The sequence below is a fragment of the Anabrus simplex genome, chromosome 1 (genome assembly GCF_040414725.1).
Source record: "Anabrus simplex isolate iqAnaSimp1 chromosome 1, ASM4041472v1, whole genome shotgun sequence".
NCBI classification, from domain to species: Eukaryota; Metazoa; Arthropoda; class Insecta; order Orthoptera; family Tettigoniidae; genus Anabrus; species Anabrus simplex.
This window is the reverse complement of record NC_090265.1, coordinates 18,810,740-18,829,588: the sequence shown is the minus strand read 5'-3', so window position 1 is coordinate 18,829,588 and position 18,849 is coordinate 18,810,740. Positions and strand designations below refer to the sequence as shown.

Below are 18,849 nucleotides of genomic sequence, written 5' to 3'. Positions count from 1 at the left end.
AGCGTATGTTATGAGTTGTACTTCCAAATGTAGTACATAGTGACTGGAAGCGTTCTTTGAATAACTGCGGCTACTGAAAGCCAAACCCTTATTTTTAAGTATATTTCATGCTTGTTTTCCACATTTATCCCATCAGGATTTACCTAAACAGCTATAAATGAGATAAGAGAGATAGCATTGTTTAGGTCAGGTTTGCTATTAAGTGTCCGCATAGTGCCAGAAGTTCAACGGCAGGAAGATTAAAAGTAAATAACAGGAAAATTTACTCTCTGATGAATATCTACAGATGTGGCGGTAATGCATTTTATTATAATAATGTTTAATTTCGTACGATTGTTGTCTCCATTTTTTTATTAATGTATAGTATGTTTTGTACGGCGTCTCCGAAAAATCATTAAATGGGAAGGTAAAATAATTATTATTATTAATATTGTACCAGGAGGTACACCCTACGCCGCACTTTTAAATCTTGCGCCAATAAACCTCCTCTACAGGAGGAACTCTGAACTTAAAACTGGACCAACTTGTAAATTTTCTCAGAAGATGTCACTACCGTAATTTTTTTATGGTGAAGTTTCCTGAACTATGTGAAATTCTACTTGTTTTTGTTTTCCATTCATCAAGAAGTTTGGACATTCTCTCATATAGGTCACTACAAAAACTATGATCATGCACCCTGGTGCGAAGTGAAAGAACCTTTCAGAAGTAATTTTGTTTTCATAAGTTTTTTTCCTTTACTAAATTTCGTTCATTTATTTTTGGGTTGGCAATATTTATCCTTTCTTTCCGCCTGTTTTGAATTTAACCAATCAAGAATTTCTGTAATTAATTTCCTACCAATCACAGGCTTCTTCTTCGATTTGGTGTGTAACTTTAAGCTACCTAATAAAATTGAGTGGGTGTGGCTGTTTTACTCATGAAAGGTCTTGAACTTTCGCCGAGGGTTTATAAACTGCTGATTTTCACTTCTCTTGGCCATTTGATCAATGTCTATCTAAGTGTGTGGATGTGAAGCAGGAGGCGGGTGGCGCCTCTTTCATCAGGCAGCAGGTCTTCAGCAAGGTAATGGCCGTTTAACATCTTATTTGTAGCTAGCTCAGCAGTTTAACCTGCAGGAAAGGTCCAAAACTTTAATATGTAACCTTTTTCTCTAAAATGTAAGTTCTGCCGGCTTATGTAAAAACTTATAAAATCTGTAACTGTTGTTTGGGGATAGAGAGTGATTTACCCTCTCGAGCTCCCCTTCATTTTGGTTTTGAGGTGACTACGTTTTGGTAACTGGTTTTCTTCCCTTCCTTAATGTTTTAAATTTCTTTCTTAGACAGGTCACCTCCATAGTTTGGGAATAGCCCCTGTTTCATCAGCCTAGTGCCTGTTAGGTTTTAAGAAGCTGCATAGAGGAGTGCAAGTATTCGCCTCCCTTCATTTCGTGCTTGGGCCATTTATTTAACTGTTATTTCTTTTACACGAAAACCCTGTAGGTTGGGTACGAGACACCCCTGTTTCATTTTTTTAAATTGTGCCTTGATGGCAAGTTATTGTAAGGTCTGATATTGCCTTGACTAGGCTTGAAAACTGAGAGCGTGTCAGCTCTTTTCTAGTATTGTAAAAGTGCTCCTAGGAGGCTTGACATTGTAAATTACGGAGCTGCTGCTCCATGTTTTAGTGTCTGGTAATGCTGAGCTAGGAGCTCAAACTTGTAAAACTAGGGGCTTGTAGCCCAAAAGTGTTATAATTCTGAAATCTTGAATCCTTCGTAGGCTTGTTTCTTCACCTAGTCAAAAGTTGTCAGATTTTTGTTGTTATTAATTGTTAAACTCAGAAAATATAACCTTTGTTAAAGTTTTAAATGAACTTTGATTTGGTAGTTAGACCCATTCACCCCGGCACCTTCTTTCACCTCTGCTGATCCACCAAACCACGGTAACAATTATTATTATTATTATTATTATTATTATTATTATTATTATTATTATTATTATTATTATTATTATTATTATTATTATTATTATTGTTCCGAGGTATCTGTGGAACAGCAGAGGTGAAAGAAGGTGCGGGGGTGAACGGGCCTCAAAATACAAAATTAACGTTAAGATAAAATTTAACAAGGTTATATTTTCTTTTCAAAATCAAGAAATAACAAGCATGGCAGGTACAGAGTAGCAAGGCATCAAAGTACAATTACAGTATTTATAGGATTTGGGCTTCGAGCCCCAAACTCACAATTCTTGAGCAATTAGCCCAGTTTTACCCCAAAACAAGTTTCAACAGAGGGGCAGAAAACCCCATTCATGCCCAGGAGCACTTGCTCCAAATTACACAGTAAAGCCTCCTCGAGGCACGCAGAACCAAATTTCAAAAAGAGCAAACCGCTCTCAACGTTCAAGCCTATAAAAGGCCACACCCGACTCAACTTTCAAGTTGTCCTCTAAGGACATAAACACAGGGGTAAAATACCCAACCTACTGAGGCCTCTTAAGTGAGAAAAGGTTAATTACATGGCCTCTAAAATACCAATTTGAGAGGAGGCGATCTGCACTCCTAAAACATTTTGTTTAAAACCTAATCTGGCTCTAGGCCGCTAATGCAAGGGCTAATCCCATACTAAAGAGGTGACTTATAGAAGGAACAATTTACATTACGTTAAGGAAGAACAAGTTGTGAAAATAAGTCCACCTCAATGCAATATGAGTGGGAGCTCGAGAGGGTTAAGCACTCTCTATCCCAATATGTAGTTAAAACAGAAAGAATTGACACCGAGTGTCTTTACATTTTTAAAGGAAAGTTACATGGAAAAGGCTTCGGACCTGCCCCGAGAGTTAAACTGCTGAGCTAGCAAGAAAAGAAGTTATTAACAAGCCATTACCTTGTGGATGAACTGCTGCCCGAAGAAAGAGGCGCTTCCCGCCCCCTGCTACGTACTTTACACACTGAAAGATGTTACTGAAGTGGCCCGGAGACCCGAAAATCAGCAGTTTATATACTCTCGCGGAAAGTTCGAGGCGTTTCAGGAATGAGAACACCCTCCCACAAAAACTTTATTGGCTAGGGTTAAGCAAGATATTCAAGTTGGAGAAGATACACCTGATTGGTCATAAATTAATTAAAGAAATTCGGGATTGGCTAAATTCAAAACAAGGGGAAAGAAAGGGTTTTACAGCCAACTTAAACAATAACAGAAAGAAATTTAACAAGGAACAAACTTTTGAAATAAAAATTTCTCCAAAAAACAGTTCATTCACTTCGCACTAGGGTGCGCCATTGTAGTTCTTCGGCAGTGTCCTCTAGAAGAGAATGTTCACACTTCTTACTACAGGTAAAACAAAAATACATCGAAAACGACCCAGTTCAGAAACTTCAAAATTTCCAAGTAGAGACATCTTCTGAGAAACTTGAAAATTAACACATTAGATAAAGTTCAGACTTCCTCCAGTAGGGGAGTTTCAACTGGCGCAAAGTTTGAATTAGCGACGTGGATGTGTACCACCCGGTACAATTATTATTATTATTATTATTATTATTATTATTATTATTATTATTATTATTATTATTATTATTATCATTATTATTATTGTTTCGTTTCAGCTTTCATGTTGGTTCAGTATTCCTTCATTCGTGGATGGTGTTGCTCCTTTCGCTCTTTCGTCCATGCCTTTCCAGTTTTCAGCTTCGGCTTTGGCTGGAAACTCTGATGTTCTTGGAGTTTTTTCTTAAGTGGGTCACGCTCCTGGATATCTTCAAATGAGATCCCAATCTCCTGCAGATCTTTCTGTACCTCACTGAACCATGTCACCTTTGCCTTTTTCTCTTGGAGGAAAGTGAAAATGCAGTTGGTTAACCGTGTTGACTTCATTCGGGCCATGTGTCTATAAAAAGTAATCCTCCTTTTTCACATTATGTTGGTTATTTCCTCCACATGCGAGTACAACTCCTGGTTGTGCCGTCTCCTAAACTTGCCATTGTCTTTGACTGGACCTAAGATTTTCCTCAAAGTTTTCCTTTCGTTGGCCTCCAATTTCTCTATAATGCCTTTTTTGTTCATGGTGAGACATTCCGCTGCATACAGAGCCTCTGGCCGGATGACAGTGCAACAGTGTTTGATTTTTGCATTCAGAGATATATATCTTTTGTTGTAGACATTTTTAGTCAGAATATGGCAAGCCATTTCCATTTTATTCATGCATGAAGAAAAGGCTTCTTTTTCGGACAAGTTAGGTTCTATCCATTCGCAAAGGTACTTAAATTTTTCAACCCGCTTCACTTTTCCGTGAATCCCTACTAGCTCACTTGGCGCCAGTTTGATATTTGTAATGAATTTTGTTTTCTCAAAGGAGATTTGGAGGCCCGTTTTTGCAGCTTGTGTTTGAAGCTAGATCTGCTTCATGGCCACATCCACGGAATCAGCGAAAACCACAAGATCGTCTGCAAATGCTATACAGTCAATTGAAAGGTTCTTGTTCTTGTGGCCTAATCTGACTCTGCTTTCATAACTCACTTCTCTGCACCATTCACGGATCACTTTCTCAAGAATGCAGTTGAACAACACAGGTGAGAGACTATCTCCCTGCCTAACCCCTGTCCGTATTTCAAGTCTCTCCTCTGAACTTCACTTTTGAGATGGTGTTGGTGAGAGTTTGTTGGCTGATTGCTCTTATTTTACCATCCAAGCCAAATTCCTTTAAGATCTGAATTAAGATAGTTCTGTCAATTGAATCATAGGTCTTCTTAAAGTCAATGAACATTACTATGAAAGGTTTGCTCCTTAGTTTAAGAAATGAAAGGACAGATTTCAGATTCATAATCTCCTCCACACGCGACCATCCTTTCCTGAAACCTCCTTCGTAATCACCCAGCCCTGGATCTAGCTGTTTTTCTGCCCTGAGTTGAAAAGCTTTCGAAAGAATTTTGTAGGCTGCGAGTAGGAGGGAGATGCCGCATAGTTGTTAACATCCAACTTGTCACCTTCCTTATGAAGTGGGTGGATTAGGGCAGATGTCCTGTCACATGGAAGTCTTTCAGTATTCCAGATTTCATGTATGACACCCATTAATTTTTCCACTGCATTGTCACTAACAAACTTCCACAATTCAGCTATTATCAAATCTTTACCCAGTGCTTTATTGTTCTTCAGGGATTGGATAATCTGTCTGATTTCCTCAGGTGGATCTGAATCTGGGTGGACTTGGGTTTTATCTTCAAAATGTTATTATTATTTATGAGGTATGCTGGTGAGAAAAACAATAGTTATGATTGGAGTTTTTATTACATTTTAAACCTAATTCTCTCCAAAAAATCCTATATTGGCCGGAGTTACGAGGTATTAAACAATCACTTTGTAAATGATCTTCCTTGCTATATTAATAGTAATAACCGTGAATATTTCTTAACTAAAGTAAACTCTTTTCCTCATTCCGAGGTGGCTCTTCTTTAGACAGACCCACATTGGAAGGGAGTTGCATGTACCATTTTTACCGCATATCAATCTTCCTTCCATTCATAAATCTCTGACAATACAGTACCGGAAAGCAAACTCAGGCTTTCAGGAATGGAAGCTAATTGTGTTAACGATTACACTAGCAGACATTCTTAACTGCAATGTGCGGGTCGGACACAAAACTATTCACCTATTTGTGCAACGTCAGCAGAACTGCAGTAGGCCTATGCTTCAGCGGTGGACATTTCTTAAATACGAAAGAAAGATGTACAGCATGATTTCACAAGTTTTTCTTATTGTGTGGGTTGTACCGGTATGGACGAAACTATTTAAAAATTTGTGTGATGTCATCAGAGCTGCAATAAGGCTTGTACCTGCTTCAAAGCAGAATCGTTGTTCTTCTTTGACAAATTATGTTGCGGGGTCTTGTATGCGAGATTTATTTATTCCTTTTATTCATCTCGAAAGCCAGGGGGTTTAATACGCGACGGGGGTCTAATACATGAGTAAATACGGTAACTGTGAAGGACATTTTATAATTTTCTGGTGCATAGCAAGATTAAGTTCTATTCTACCAGCCTTGTGAACATTTTATAGACAGCAAAAAGCTGTGATATTTTATACTTTTAAACTACCTTGAAGAGTGCTATTATAGATTTTAAGGATTATTTATACATCTAGCTGAGAATGGCCCACCTCAGTGTCGAAACTATTACTGGTGTTTTAATGTGCAAAGTATAAGATCTGAATTTACATCTTTGTGTATCGATCAGGAGGTGCATCCCCTCCCTTGAATTTAAATACTGAATTCAGGAAACTAAATCAAAGCTTGCACGCTTCAATTCTGTACATGTGTACATTGTAACATGTCAGTTTTCTTTGAATGTTTAAGAATAGAAAAATAAAACCATGTTTATTAATATCAAGTGCAGTATAAATCAAACTAATTTTTTTTTTTTTTTACAATTTGCTTTATGTTGCACCGACACAGATAGGTCTTATGGCGACAATGGGATATGAAAGGCCTAGGAGTGGGAAGGAAGCAGCCATGGCCTTAATTAAGTTACAGTCCCAGCATTTGCCTGGTGTGAAAATGGAAAACCCTGGAAAACCATCTTCAGGACTGCCGACAGTGGGATTCAAACCCACTATCTCCCGGATGCGAACTGACAGCTGCGTACCCCTAACTGCACAGCCAACTCCCCCGGTCCCAAATATTAAGTCTTGTGATTATAGTGTCTTCTCTTAATATGGTACTGTACTACAATTAAGATTTCGTTGAATGGTGCGAGGAGAGCTGTGTCGTAGCGAATGTGTTCACTCTCTCACTTGGTACATAAGCTGCCCACATTTCAGACAAACGAGCCTGGGCCGTATTGGGCTAGCCTCAACAGGCACCCAGCTGAGAAACTCTGCAATACAGGGAATGATGAGGAATGTAAAGTTAGTTTGGTATTTTTGACTGTTCACAATGTCTACACATGAAAAATGCCTTAATAAACTTGGCCTATTTGGCTTACAGTACCAATCATTTCATTTGTCATTCCAATACCAATTTATTCTTTATGCTTTATGATAAGATTTCTTATTTATAAACACATCTGATTTAACATGGTTTTATGCAGTCAGTAAAGTATTGTTACATGGTCACTACAGTAAGATATCATCCTTTTGAAAGAAATATCAGGGAAAGATGGACTTCAGGTATCTTCTGAAGACTACATATATGACCAATATTAGGGATTCACCAACACCACTAAAAAGAAAATATGGAAAAATCAACAATAATAAATTTAAATACCCAGGTGAGATAATTCAGATTAATGGACTCGATAAGGAAGTAAACAGATCAAGAGCAAGAACACCGAAACTAGCACACCAACTGCCAAAAGCTATCTACAATAAGAAGAATCTCTCAAGGAAAACTAAAATCAAACACTACAACACAGTAATTAAATCAGAGATTCTGTATGCCTCGTGACGTTCTCAATGAAAATTGGTGAAATAGAGAAAAAGGAAAGAAAAATATAGAGGAAAATCCAGGGACCATTGAAAACAGAGGAAGGAGAGATTAGACATAGGAGGAATAAAGATCTATACAAGGATGAATAAAATGAAAGGATCAGAAAGAGGAGAATTAAATGTTTTGGCCACATAAGGAGGATGGATGACAGCAGATTGACAAAATGAGAGTTCAACCGTATTTACAAGAGCACGAATAGCAGCCAGAGAATCCAAAGATTGGAATAACAGAAGATTGATACAAAATGTCAAGGGTTGCAGGAGAAGGAGAAGACAAACCAAGAGAGGAGGAAACAGCTAAGTGAAAGAATGAACAAGTATTGGAAGTAAAGAAAAGAAAGGCCAAGATAAATGCACAGGTTTACTTTCCGTGGCCAAAATCAAAAAGAAAAAATGAAAAGTCATACCTCTTCAATCTTCTCGGACTCCAGAATCTTCTCCACCTCGTTCTCTCTGATCTGCTCTCGGATGTGGCGCACAAATTCTTGCACGCGTGCGGCCTCCTTCTCCTTACGTTCCTCCTCGTCCTGTAGAGCTTTAGCACGCTGCTGCTCCATCATCATTTCCAGTCTCCGTTCCTCCTCTTGTAGCTCCTTCCTGTGGGAGTGAAATGTTACTTTCCACTTTCACATTTAGGATATCTTGAAAATACAGAAAAATTCGGAGAAGGAGGTAAAAATGCCAATAGAAGGTGACAATGCTGGCAGAGCGGCAACAATGCAGGCCAAGTTCCTTTAAAGATTTTGGTGGAAGCTGGCTAGCAGTGAACAAGCTCCTAGAATGACCTGGAAGCAGAAATTGTGAGATTCTTTACCTAGAATCTTCCACTGGCCTATAAAACAGCAGAGCAGGGAGACAAGAGACAGTCTTGAGATAGTCATGAGTGGTGGTGGTGGTGGTGGTGGTGGTGCTGGTGGTGGTGGTGATGGTGATTTTTGTTTTAAGAAGAACTCTCTGAACAAATAAATTAAATGGAGACAAAAATTAAAATGCAATAAATGTATTCATTCAGTGGAGGAATTTAAAAACAATTTAAAAAATAGAACAAAAATTATTATATTAAGGTAAAAAAAGTCATAAATGCATCAAAAGGGAACATAAGTTCCTTGAGTAACAGAACACTTGAAATTTATATGCCCTTGATTAATCTACTCTCACTCATATAGTGAATGAGATCAGCAGTATTCGCATCATTGGCTAGTATGAGTTTGATTATCTCCCGCAGGCTCAGATTCTGTATTAGGCCAGAGAGATTGGTGCACTCTGTGAGGATGTAGGCCATTAGAGAAGCGGCACCACAAGAACACACTGCGGGATCTTCGCCTCTTCAAGAGATACGAGTGCATGGATCTTCCATGACCTATCCTCAGCCTGCACAAAAATACGGCCACTCTTCGTGAGGGCCGGAAAGAGGACCACTACACAGTAGTTGTCTTCTTAATTGCTCTCAGCTTGTTGGGAGTTCGGATAGTTAGCCACTCCAATTCCCAGGACGCCAATATGGTTTGACGTAGCTGAGAACCAATAATACCCCTAGCTGGTACATTCAAAGGTCTAGGTACTAAAAGTACTGCTTCTTTTGCTGTATCATTTCTCTCAATCCCAACATGGCTGGTGCTAGCCTCACACAACTGGTCTAGAAGTTCATGAATCTGCTGTACCAGTGCGTGTTGTGGGAAGCAGGTGTTAATGGGCTGCAGAGAACTTATGAGAAGGTATTTTGTAACATATCTTTCTAGAAGCCTGGCCAGGCACATATATAAGGAGGTGGTCTTGATGGTAGAGTCGGTACAAATGAGAACACGTAGCTACGCATGAGAAGTGGTCTCTTTTATCACCCAGTGCAAACTGCAGAGCTTCTAAGATGGCGAAAAGCTCCACAGTATACATGCTACAAACACTAGGAAGCAAGATCATCATAACATTACTGAAGACAAAAGAGCAACCCACAATTTCTTTGATTTTAGAACCAACCGTGAAGACATGTTGCGTGGCCGGATAGTGGTGAACAAAATCTGACACAAGTGTAATAGACTGATATAACTTGAAAAAATATCCTTTAATGGGTAAATAATGCAAGTATCGAGCTTGAATTATTATTATTGTTATTATTATTATTATTATTATTATTATTATTATTATTATTATTATTATTATTATTATTATTATCATTATGGCTATGAAGTGTTTACATCCATTTAGTATTAGTATTATTTACGTAGTCGGATGATCGCATTGTTTGTCCGGTTCTGTCATGAAACATGTACTGTGTATAGACATAAATGTCTAATAATACCCCTAGTTCAGTTAATGTAAGAACAGGTATATAATTTATCATTACCTGTATATATGATGTGTAATCTGCTACAGTATTGTGGAACACACTGTAACATCCAGAATGGCACTAGATAGACGAGAACTATGGAGAATATTCTGTACATTATATCTATGTATTAAGCACTCCAGAATTTATGAGAAGGTATTTTGTAACATATCTTTCTAGAATCCTGGCCAGGCACATATATAAGGCGGTGGTCTTGATGGTAGAGATGAGTTATTGTTTAGTAGGAGTTATGGTTTAACAGGAATTGTACTTGTGACCTCGTGCTGTGGACGACATGCTTGTCAGCAGTCATCTGTTTCAAGGTTGTACTCTCCATGTGCTCCATGATAGGCAGTTGTTAAAATGGTGGTTTATTGATATGGCGTTTTGTTGTGATGGCAATTAATTAGGTTATATGTGTGTTTAATGTGTAATGTATAGACAAATAGTTCTAAATAAATAAGTGTACCAACTGACAGTATTTTGTGTGTGTCATTGTGGATACATCATTGGAAACAATTCCCACAGTCATTTACTTGCTTAATGTAAAATAAATTTGTATTGATAAGGTGGAAACTCATATACATATTGTTTTTTGTAAAGTAATATCTATCAATACGGAAATGAAACTTATAAACAACAGCCAGCCTCTTCCTCGATGATAGTTGATGCATTCTCCTCATGATCAGATTGTGCTGTGTCATTAATAGCCTCTCCTCCAGGTGGACCCGTGCAGTACCATGCTTACTCTGTATGCGTAGCGGTTGGGTGACTCACCACAACTCTAATGCATGGACCTTGACAGGAGGGTTGGTCTTTAGTAAGAAGACCCCATGGTCCAGCTGCTTATCCACCTTGACGGGATCAACTCAGGTGCGAGACCTGCGTGAAACCCTCCCATCTTATTATTGACTGGGTGGTTATGTCGCAGGACTTGTTGGCCTGGGTAGGAAGATCTGGGTCTCTTCGACATCTTGAGCCCTGGCCTGGGTAAGGGATCTCTTCTTGGCCAAAGTTTGCTTCTCCTCGATGTCCTGCTGCTGGTGCCAATCTGCTAGGGAAACAGCTGCATCATCTTGACCAGAAGTGGGTGGTGGACGAATCTCCCAAAACCTGGTGCTATATAGCTGTCGACCAAGGAACAGCTCTGCTGGGGAGTAGCCAGTGACATGGTTGATGTGTCGTCGCAGGCCAAATAGTGACTGCAGTATCTGACGGTCCCACAGTCGATGTTCTTTGTCTATCAGGACCCGTTGCATCCTTTTCAGCTTCTGGTTACATCGTTCTGTTGGATTGGCCCTTGGGTTGTAGATAGGGGTGGTCCAGCGCTTCACACCCCATTCTGTCATCATTTGTTGCCACTTCCTTGACGTGAACTGACTCCCGTTGTCTGACAGAATGCACCGTGGATAACCGCATTGGATGAATACCTCATCTTCCGATGTTTCGTCTGGATCTTCGTTGACTTCGATGAAAAACTTTTCGGGATGTTCTCCTTTTTTCTGCGAATCTTCCCATAACCGCGTCTACAGCGATTTTTCCTTCCCGTCCATCGGGAGATTTCTCTTGGTGAGATCGTCTTTGAGCTGTTTCACCTACATATTTCCTAGTGTCACTTGCATTTTGATCTATTTCACACTACACCCATATTTACTTGTAAATTCTTACGCCCTGTCACAGTCGCCAGTTGAAGTATCCATAAAGATGCACACAAAATGCTGTCAGTTGGTACACTTATTTATTTACAATTAATTATATTCAAGTTACCCCTTAAACACACACCTAACCTAAATAACTGCCGTCACAACAAAACACTCACATCAACAAACCACCATTCTTAACAACTGCCTATCACTAAGCACATGTAGATTGCAACCTTGAAACACCGTTAAAACGGTTGACTGCTGACTGCCACAGCATGTCGGTTCAGCACAGCACAAGGTCACAAGTACAATTCCTGTTAAACCATAACTCCTACCAAACAATAACTCATCTCTACCATCAAGACCACCTTCTTATATATGTGCCTGGCCAAGCTTCTAGAAAGATATGTTACAAAATACCTTCTTGTAAATTCTAGAGAGCTTAATACATAGATATAATGTACAGAATATTCTAAAATTATAAAATCCTTTTAATCACAACCACCTACTCAATACATTATATTACTCATTGAATTATAAAACAATCATGAGGTGTCTTAAATAAAGGAACATGTTTCGTTCGACATAGCGAACATCATCAGCCTTAATTTACAAGGATTAGGTCAGGGCCCTGAACTGAATGATAAAAATTATTAAAAAGGTGACAATACCATAATAAAAAGTAAAATGATAACATTAAACATGAAATTATAACGATATGTACAGATTAACAGCAAGAATGCAGAGGAATACTTTGAATGATGGTAGTCTATAGAGTTAAAACAAACATGAGGTTGTAAAAGTAAAAAGATACAGATGTAGTAGATCCCAAATTATAAGTCAATGTGTGAAGCGTGGACCAATCGCCGACCATGGAGCTCCTAATTGAGCAAACCAAAAGTTAAAATAGAGTCTACTGAACAGCGCGAGCCAAGCTGAGTCAGTCAAAAGGCGCAAAGCGACGAAGCTAAGGTCGCTTTGCGCCTTTTGACTGACTCAGCTTGGCTCGCGCTGTTCAGTAGACTCTATTTTAACTTTTGGTTTGCTCAATTAGGAGCTCCATGGTCGGCGATTGGTCCACGCTTCACACATTGACTTATAATTTGGGATCTACTACATCTGTATCTTTTTACTTTTACAACCTCATGTTTGTTTTAACTCTATAGACTACCATCATTCAAAGTATTCCTCTGCATTCTTGCTGTTAATCTGTACATATCGTTATAATTTCATGTTTAATGTTATCATTTTACTTTTTATTATGGTATTGTCACCTTTTTAATAATTTTTATCATTCAGTTCAGGGCCCTGACCTAATCCTTGTAAATTAAGGCTGATGATGTTCGCTATGTCGAACGAAACATGTTCCTTTATTTAAGACACCTCATGATTGTTTTATAATTCAATGAGTAATATAATGTATTGAGTAGGTGGTTGTGATTAAAAGGATTTTATAATTTTAATATATTGTCCTCAATACGGTCCCATTATGAGATTAATTACATGTACAGAATATTCTCCATAATTCTCGTCTGCCTAGTGCCATTCTGGATGTTACAGTGTGTTTCACAATACTGTAGCAGATTACACATCATATATACAGATAATGATAAATTATATACAGGTAATAATAAATTATATACAGGTAATAATAAATTATACACAGGTTCTTACATTAACTGAACTCATGTCAATGTCTATATACAGTAAATGTTTCATGACATAACCTCAAAAACAATGCGATCATCCGACTATGTAAATAATAATAGTAATACTAAATGGATGTAAACACTCCATAGCCAAACATTCCAAGTCATGGGAGTGAAATGCATCGTTGCGACCATTTGCAACAATAAACTATTGGATTCAGCAAGAGAATCCAACTAGCCTCTTTCACTCCAACTCCAGCACGTAACCTACATGAGGTGCCCCTGTTAAGCCGAGAAACCCAGTGGAAGGTTGGGTAACCAATCCCAGCGGGAAACTGGGTCGGTGAACCGATCAGTGCTGGGGGCTCCAAGGCTCAAAACCTTGGTAGTACCTTGGTCGGTGCGAAATATCACCGACCCCAGTCTACAGTTTTTCAACTGTGAAAAAAGCAAGGAGGAAATTTCAGCTAAAGCTACTACCCCAGGTGGTAACCAATCCACCGTCGTCTTGTATGCGTTAGTGGGCCTTCGCATTCTGGGGAGCCTGCACCAACATGCTCGGAGGTATCGGAGACTCCACGAAAGATCAAACATAGAGCCAAGAATTTCTTTGCTACCTTTAATGCCAATTCTCTCCAGAAGGTGGGAAAACTGCTCACAGATATCCTATCAGAACAGCAAATTTTGATTGCAGCAATTCAGGAAACGAGATTTATAGATGAGCAGGCCTTTGAATCTGAAGGTTACAGGATCTTCAAGGGTAAACATGGTAAACGTGTCATACAAACTGTCCCCCACCTTGGCACAGCATTTGTAGTCAACAAAATGATTCTGGACTCAATAACAAATTTCACCTCTGTGAATAGCAGAGTCTCTACTCTGTCCTTTCGAAGCACAAACAAAATGTATACTATTGTGAACGTTCATGCGCCGATCAACCAAGCGAACAAGAGAGAACCAGAGGGAACTGATAGATTCTGGGAAGAACTTGAGAAGATTTTATCCAAGATTCCAGACAAACACACCATAATCATGCTTGGAGATTTCAATGCCCAGGTAGGCAAAGAGAGAAAGTTCGAAACATCGTAGTAGGAAACTATCCTGCCCACCAGAGAACAAATCGTAATGGAGAAAGGCTAATAGAGCTGTGTAAGGCATTTAACCTCATAGCATTTAACCTCGTAATGAAGTCTACTGCTTTTAAACACCTGCCCAAGAAACACAAGACCTGGAAATCCCCAAATCACCACCTTGATGAATTCCAGATTGATCATATCGCGATCGCACGGAAGGCTCAAAGAGAAATTCAGAATGTTAAAGTTCTAAGACAAGCAAAACTGGACTCAGATCACTATCTATCCAAGGTAAAAATCAAACTGCTCCCGCGAAACACAAGGAGAGTTCGAGCCAAAAGGATTGAAAGATATGATAGAGAAAAAATAGGATCTAACCATGAGTTCACTCAGAAACTACAATCGGTGGATGCAGAGAACTGGGAACAACTGCGCGAGGCCCTGGTCAAAACAGCTAAAGAGACGGTTCAGCTTACTAAGCCCAGAAACCATGCTTGGTGGAACAGTTAATGCGATGCAGCGATAAGGCAAAGACAGTTCGCCTGGCAGAAATGGAACTCGCTAAAGAACCAAGTCAACTGGACAAACTTCTTGAATGAGAGAAAATGTGCAGCAAAAACCATCCTCAGCGTTAAACGTGCTTTTGATAAACACCAGCTGGCTCAAATTGAGGAGGATTTCAAGAAGAACAATACACGCGACTTTTATAAAACATTTAAAATCAACTTGAGGAAATACGACACACCGAGCCTACAGTTCAGAGATTCCAATGGAAACCTAGCCCATAACGACAAGCAAAACTGCCGGATCCTTGCAAAATACTTCAAATCCCTTCTTAACTGCGAGGCCCCAATGTCCAGATTCACATTTGAAGATAAAACAACAGTCCACCGAGATTCAGCTCCACCTACGAAAGAGGAAATCAGACAGATTATCCAATCCTTGAAGAATAATAAAGCGCCGGGTGAAGATTCAATAATAGCTGAATTGTGGAAGTTTGCTAGTGACAATGTAGTGGAGAAGTTAACGGACATCATACATGAAATCTGGAATACTGAAAGACTTCCAAGTGACTGGACATCTGCCCTAATCCACCCAATTCATAACAAAGGCGACAAGTCGGATGTCAACAACTATCGCGGCATCTCCCTCCTACTTATAACCTACAAACTTCTCTCGACAGCTCTTCAAATCAGGGCAGAAGAACAGCTAGATCCAGAGCTGGGTGATTACCAAGGAGGTTTCAGGAAAGGACGGTCATGTGTGGAGCAGATTATGAATCTGAAATCTGTCCTTTCATATCATAAACTAAGGAGTAAGCCTTTTGTAGTAACGTTCATCGACTTTAAGAAAGCCTATGATTCAATTGATAGAACTACCCTACTTCAGATCTTAAAGGAATTTGGCTTGGACGGTAAAACAAGAGTGATCATCCAACAAACTCTCACCAACACCATCTCAAAGGTGAAGTTTAGAGGAGAGACTTGAAATACGGACAGGGGTTAGGCAGGGAGATAGTCTCGTCACCTGTGTTGTTCAACTGCATTCTTGAGAAAGTGATCCGTGAATGGTGCCGAGAAGTGAGTTATGAAAGCAGAGTCAGATTAGGCCACAAGAACAAGAACCTTTCAATTGACTGTCTAGCATTTGTAGACGATCTTGTGGTTTTCGCTGATTCCGTGGATGTGGCCATGAAGCAGTTCTAGCTTCAAACACAAGCTGCAAAAACGGGCCTCCAAATCTCCTTTGAGAAAACAAAATTCATTACAAATATCGAACTGGCGCCAAGTGAGCTAGTAGGGATTCATGGAAAAGTGAAGCGGGTTGAAAAATTTAAGTACCTTGGTGAATGGATAGAACCTAACTTGTCCGAAAAAGAAGCCTTTTCTTCATGCATGAATAAAATGGAAATGGCTTACCATCTGACCGAAAATGTCTATAACAAAAGATATATATCTCTGAACGCAAAATCAAACACTGTTGCACTGTCATCCGGCCAGAGGCTCTGTATGCAGCGGAATGTCTCACCATGAACAAAAAAGGCATTATAGAGAAATTGGAGGCCAACGAAAGGAAAATTTTGAGGAAAATCTTAGGTCCAGTCAAAGACAATGGCAAGTTTAGGAGACGGCACAATCAGGAGTTGTACTCGCATGTGGAGGAAATAACCGACAATGTGAAAAAGGAGGATTACTTTTTATGGACACATGGCCCGAATGAAGTCAACACGGTTAACCAACTGCATTTTCACTTTCCTCCAAGAGAAAAAGGCAAAGGTGACATGGTTCAGTGAGGTACAGAAAGATCTGCAGGAGATTGGGATCTCATTTGAAGATATCCAGGAGCGTGTCCCCCTTAAGAAAAAACTCCCAGAACATCAGAGTTTCCTACCAAAGCCGAAGATGAAAACTGAAAAGGCATGCACGGAAGAGCGAAAGGAGCAACACCGTATACAAATGAAGGAATACTGGACCAACATTAAAGCACAAGGAAAACAGTTGAAATGACGTGGTCCTTAGTTGGCCGAAACGAAACAAGAAATAATAATAATAATAATAATACCGTTAGGTACACCTGCCCCCTTCATTCAAATGAAGCACCTTGAAGAATGCCTTCTGATATACAAAGTTTGCACCAACTAATACTAATAGTTTGGACTTTTTTCCATAGATGTCTCTACTTAAAAACTGATGTTATACCCTCTGCCGTGAAGAGGAATTATTAAAATTGTTCAGTAATTTTTTTATTTTAAGATTTACAACACTGGGTTGATTATTTTTGTTTTTGGTATTGTACAATTACGCTACAATCCAGATGCAAATACGAAGGATAAAGGGACAGATAAAATTGCGCACGGCAACTTCAGGCAGAATAAATATATGAAAAAGTCACCAAAACTCAGATCAACTTAAATATAGTAGGCATGGAATTGCAAGGGCCATGTATAAGAACATTGAAATGGAACAGATTGTTCTAAAAACATTGAGTAGTAATTCTTTCTTTACGGAGAGAAAAAATGTTACATTACGTGAAACATCTGAGAAGAAGGAAAGGGTGAATCTGCCATCACTGCGTATCAAAAGAGCTATTTATACATAAGATCAAAGAGAAATTGCACGCTATATAGCATAGGAACTAAAATTAAAATACAAGAAAAATCCGACATTTTCAAATTTAAATACCAGTTGGAGGAGATATTGAGCCCGTTGTAGAGGAGAAGGGAGAGGGCAAAATTTCGTACTAAAGGTAATTGAGTACATAAAAGAGAAACTGGATTAGCAATTGAAATTCATATTCGCCGGGAAAGTTATATTTAATTACAATAAGATGTATCCAGATATGTATAGATACCAGTACGCAATTTCATGTAGCACCAGTAAAGAGGCTAAATGAGCAATTTAAATATGTATTCTGTCAATCCAATATTGATTTTTTACTTTCATGAACAACTGTAACACCTTGGAGTCAGCCTAAGCTGTGGGAGTAGATTGCCCAGGTTGCCACAACGAGGCACAGCAGCATCAATGCAATGGGACCAGAGATGACGTCCGGGGAGGTAGTGACCGGCCGCATAGAACACATGTAACGTCTGAGAAGGAGGCAGTTTCGGAGGAGTGACAAGATATGAGATGTTTCTTTTTTTAAGGTATTTATATCATTAGGTAGAAATATTTTCTTTCAACAAAATTCTCCGTCAGATTTATTCTATGTGCCAAATCCTGACCAACAGTAGCAGATCTTGGTTATAAAACCACGAATATTGTTTATTTTAATTTATATGTATACTGACAGGGGAAGTGATATGATTATGTTGATGCTTCCACTGAGTGTATTACAAATCGATATTTGATACCAATCTACTTGGAAATGCTATTCAGTTATGATTCTGAAAGTATTGGGAAGAACGCATGTTATATGAGACGTAGAGGAGCTCTAGGACGCAATTATATTGACAAATATGACCACGTCTATAAGAATTAAATGACGACATGGATCCTACCTGAAGCAGTATTGTCGAGGGAGATTAATATTGTAACAAATGAGGGGTTATGAAGAAGATTAATGAAACAAGAAGAATGATGACTAAGAAGAGATAGATTCAAATTGTGTATTAGTGGAAATATTGAGATTTAAGTGTTCATGTTTCGAGAGGTTGTATGTAAGAAGAAGATATTGCGAAGTTATATGATACATCGATAGAGGATCATATTGAGTAATTATTATAGGGTTAGGCTCTGTTTGAGAAGAGTGTATTAGTAAGAGTACAGCTGATTTTATGTCAATTTGAAACACACAGTAACATATTATGAGTAGTGAAGATGTAAGGATATGTAGTAAGAGTAATCGACGTGTTTAGAGTCTTTCTTTCCCAAACGATCTGTAGATTGAATGGATGGTAGATTCAATGGATGGTACAACTGAATATGTAATGAAGTTAGACTATGATTGACTGTGGAATAATATATGACAGATTGGCACATATATATTGCATTATGCTAGTTGATGATTAATGAAAGGTAGATTCAACTTGTTTATATTTGCTAATATCACTGACGAATTTTAGTATATAAGAGAAACATATGAATATTTCATTTCTAGCAACATTTTGAAGGTATGGCAACAATTTTTGGCCATGTTAAAGAAACTTATCAGATATCTTAAATCTCAAAAGTAAAATAAAGTCATAATAAGAATCCCAGACAAT

General features: G+C 38.7%; 1 protein-coding gene across 1 annotated transcript in view; it reads right to left on the bottom strand.

Moving 5' to 3' along the window:
* Positions 1–18,849, bottom strand: part of LOC136859701 (cilia- and flagella-associated protein 45) — a 219,737-nt gene that overhangs the window by 97,010 nt on the left and 103,878 nt on the right. The window contains exon 5 of the mRNA XM_067138711.2: positions 7,864–8,053. Within this exon, the coding sequence (XP_066994812.1) occupies positions 7,864–8,053 (190 nt within the window). The remainder of the gene's footprint in view (positions 1–7,863; positions 8,054–18,849) is intronic.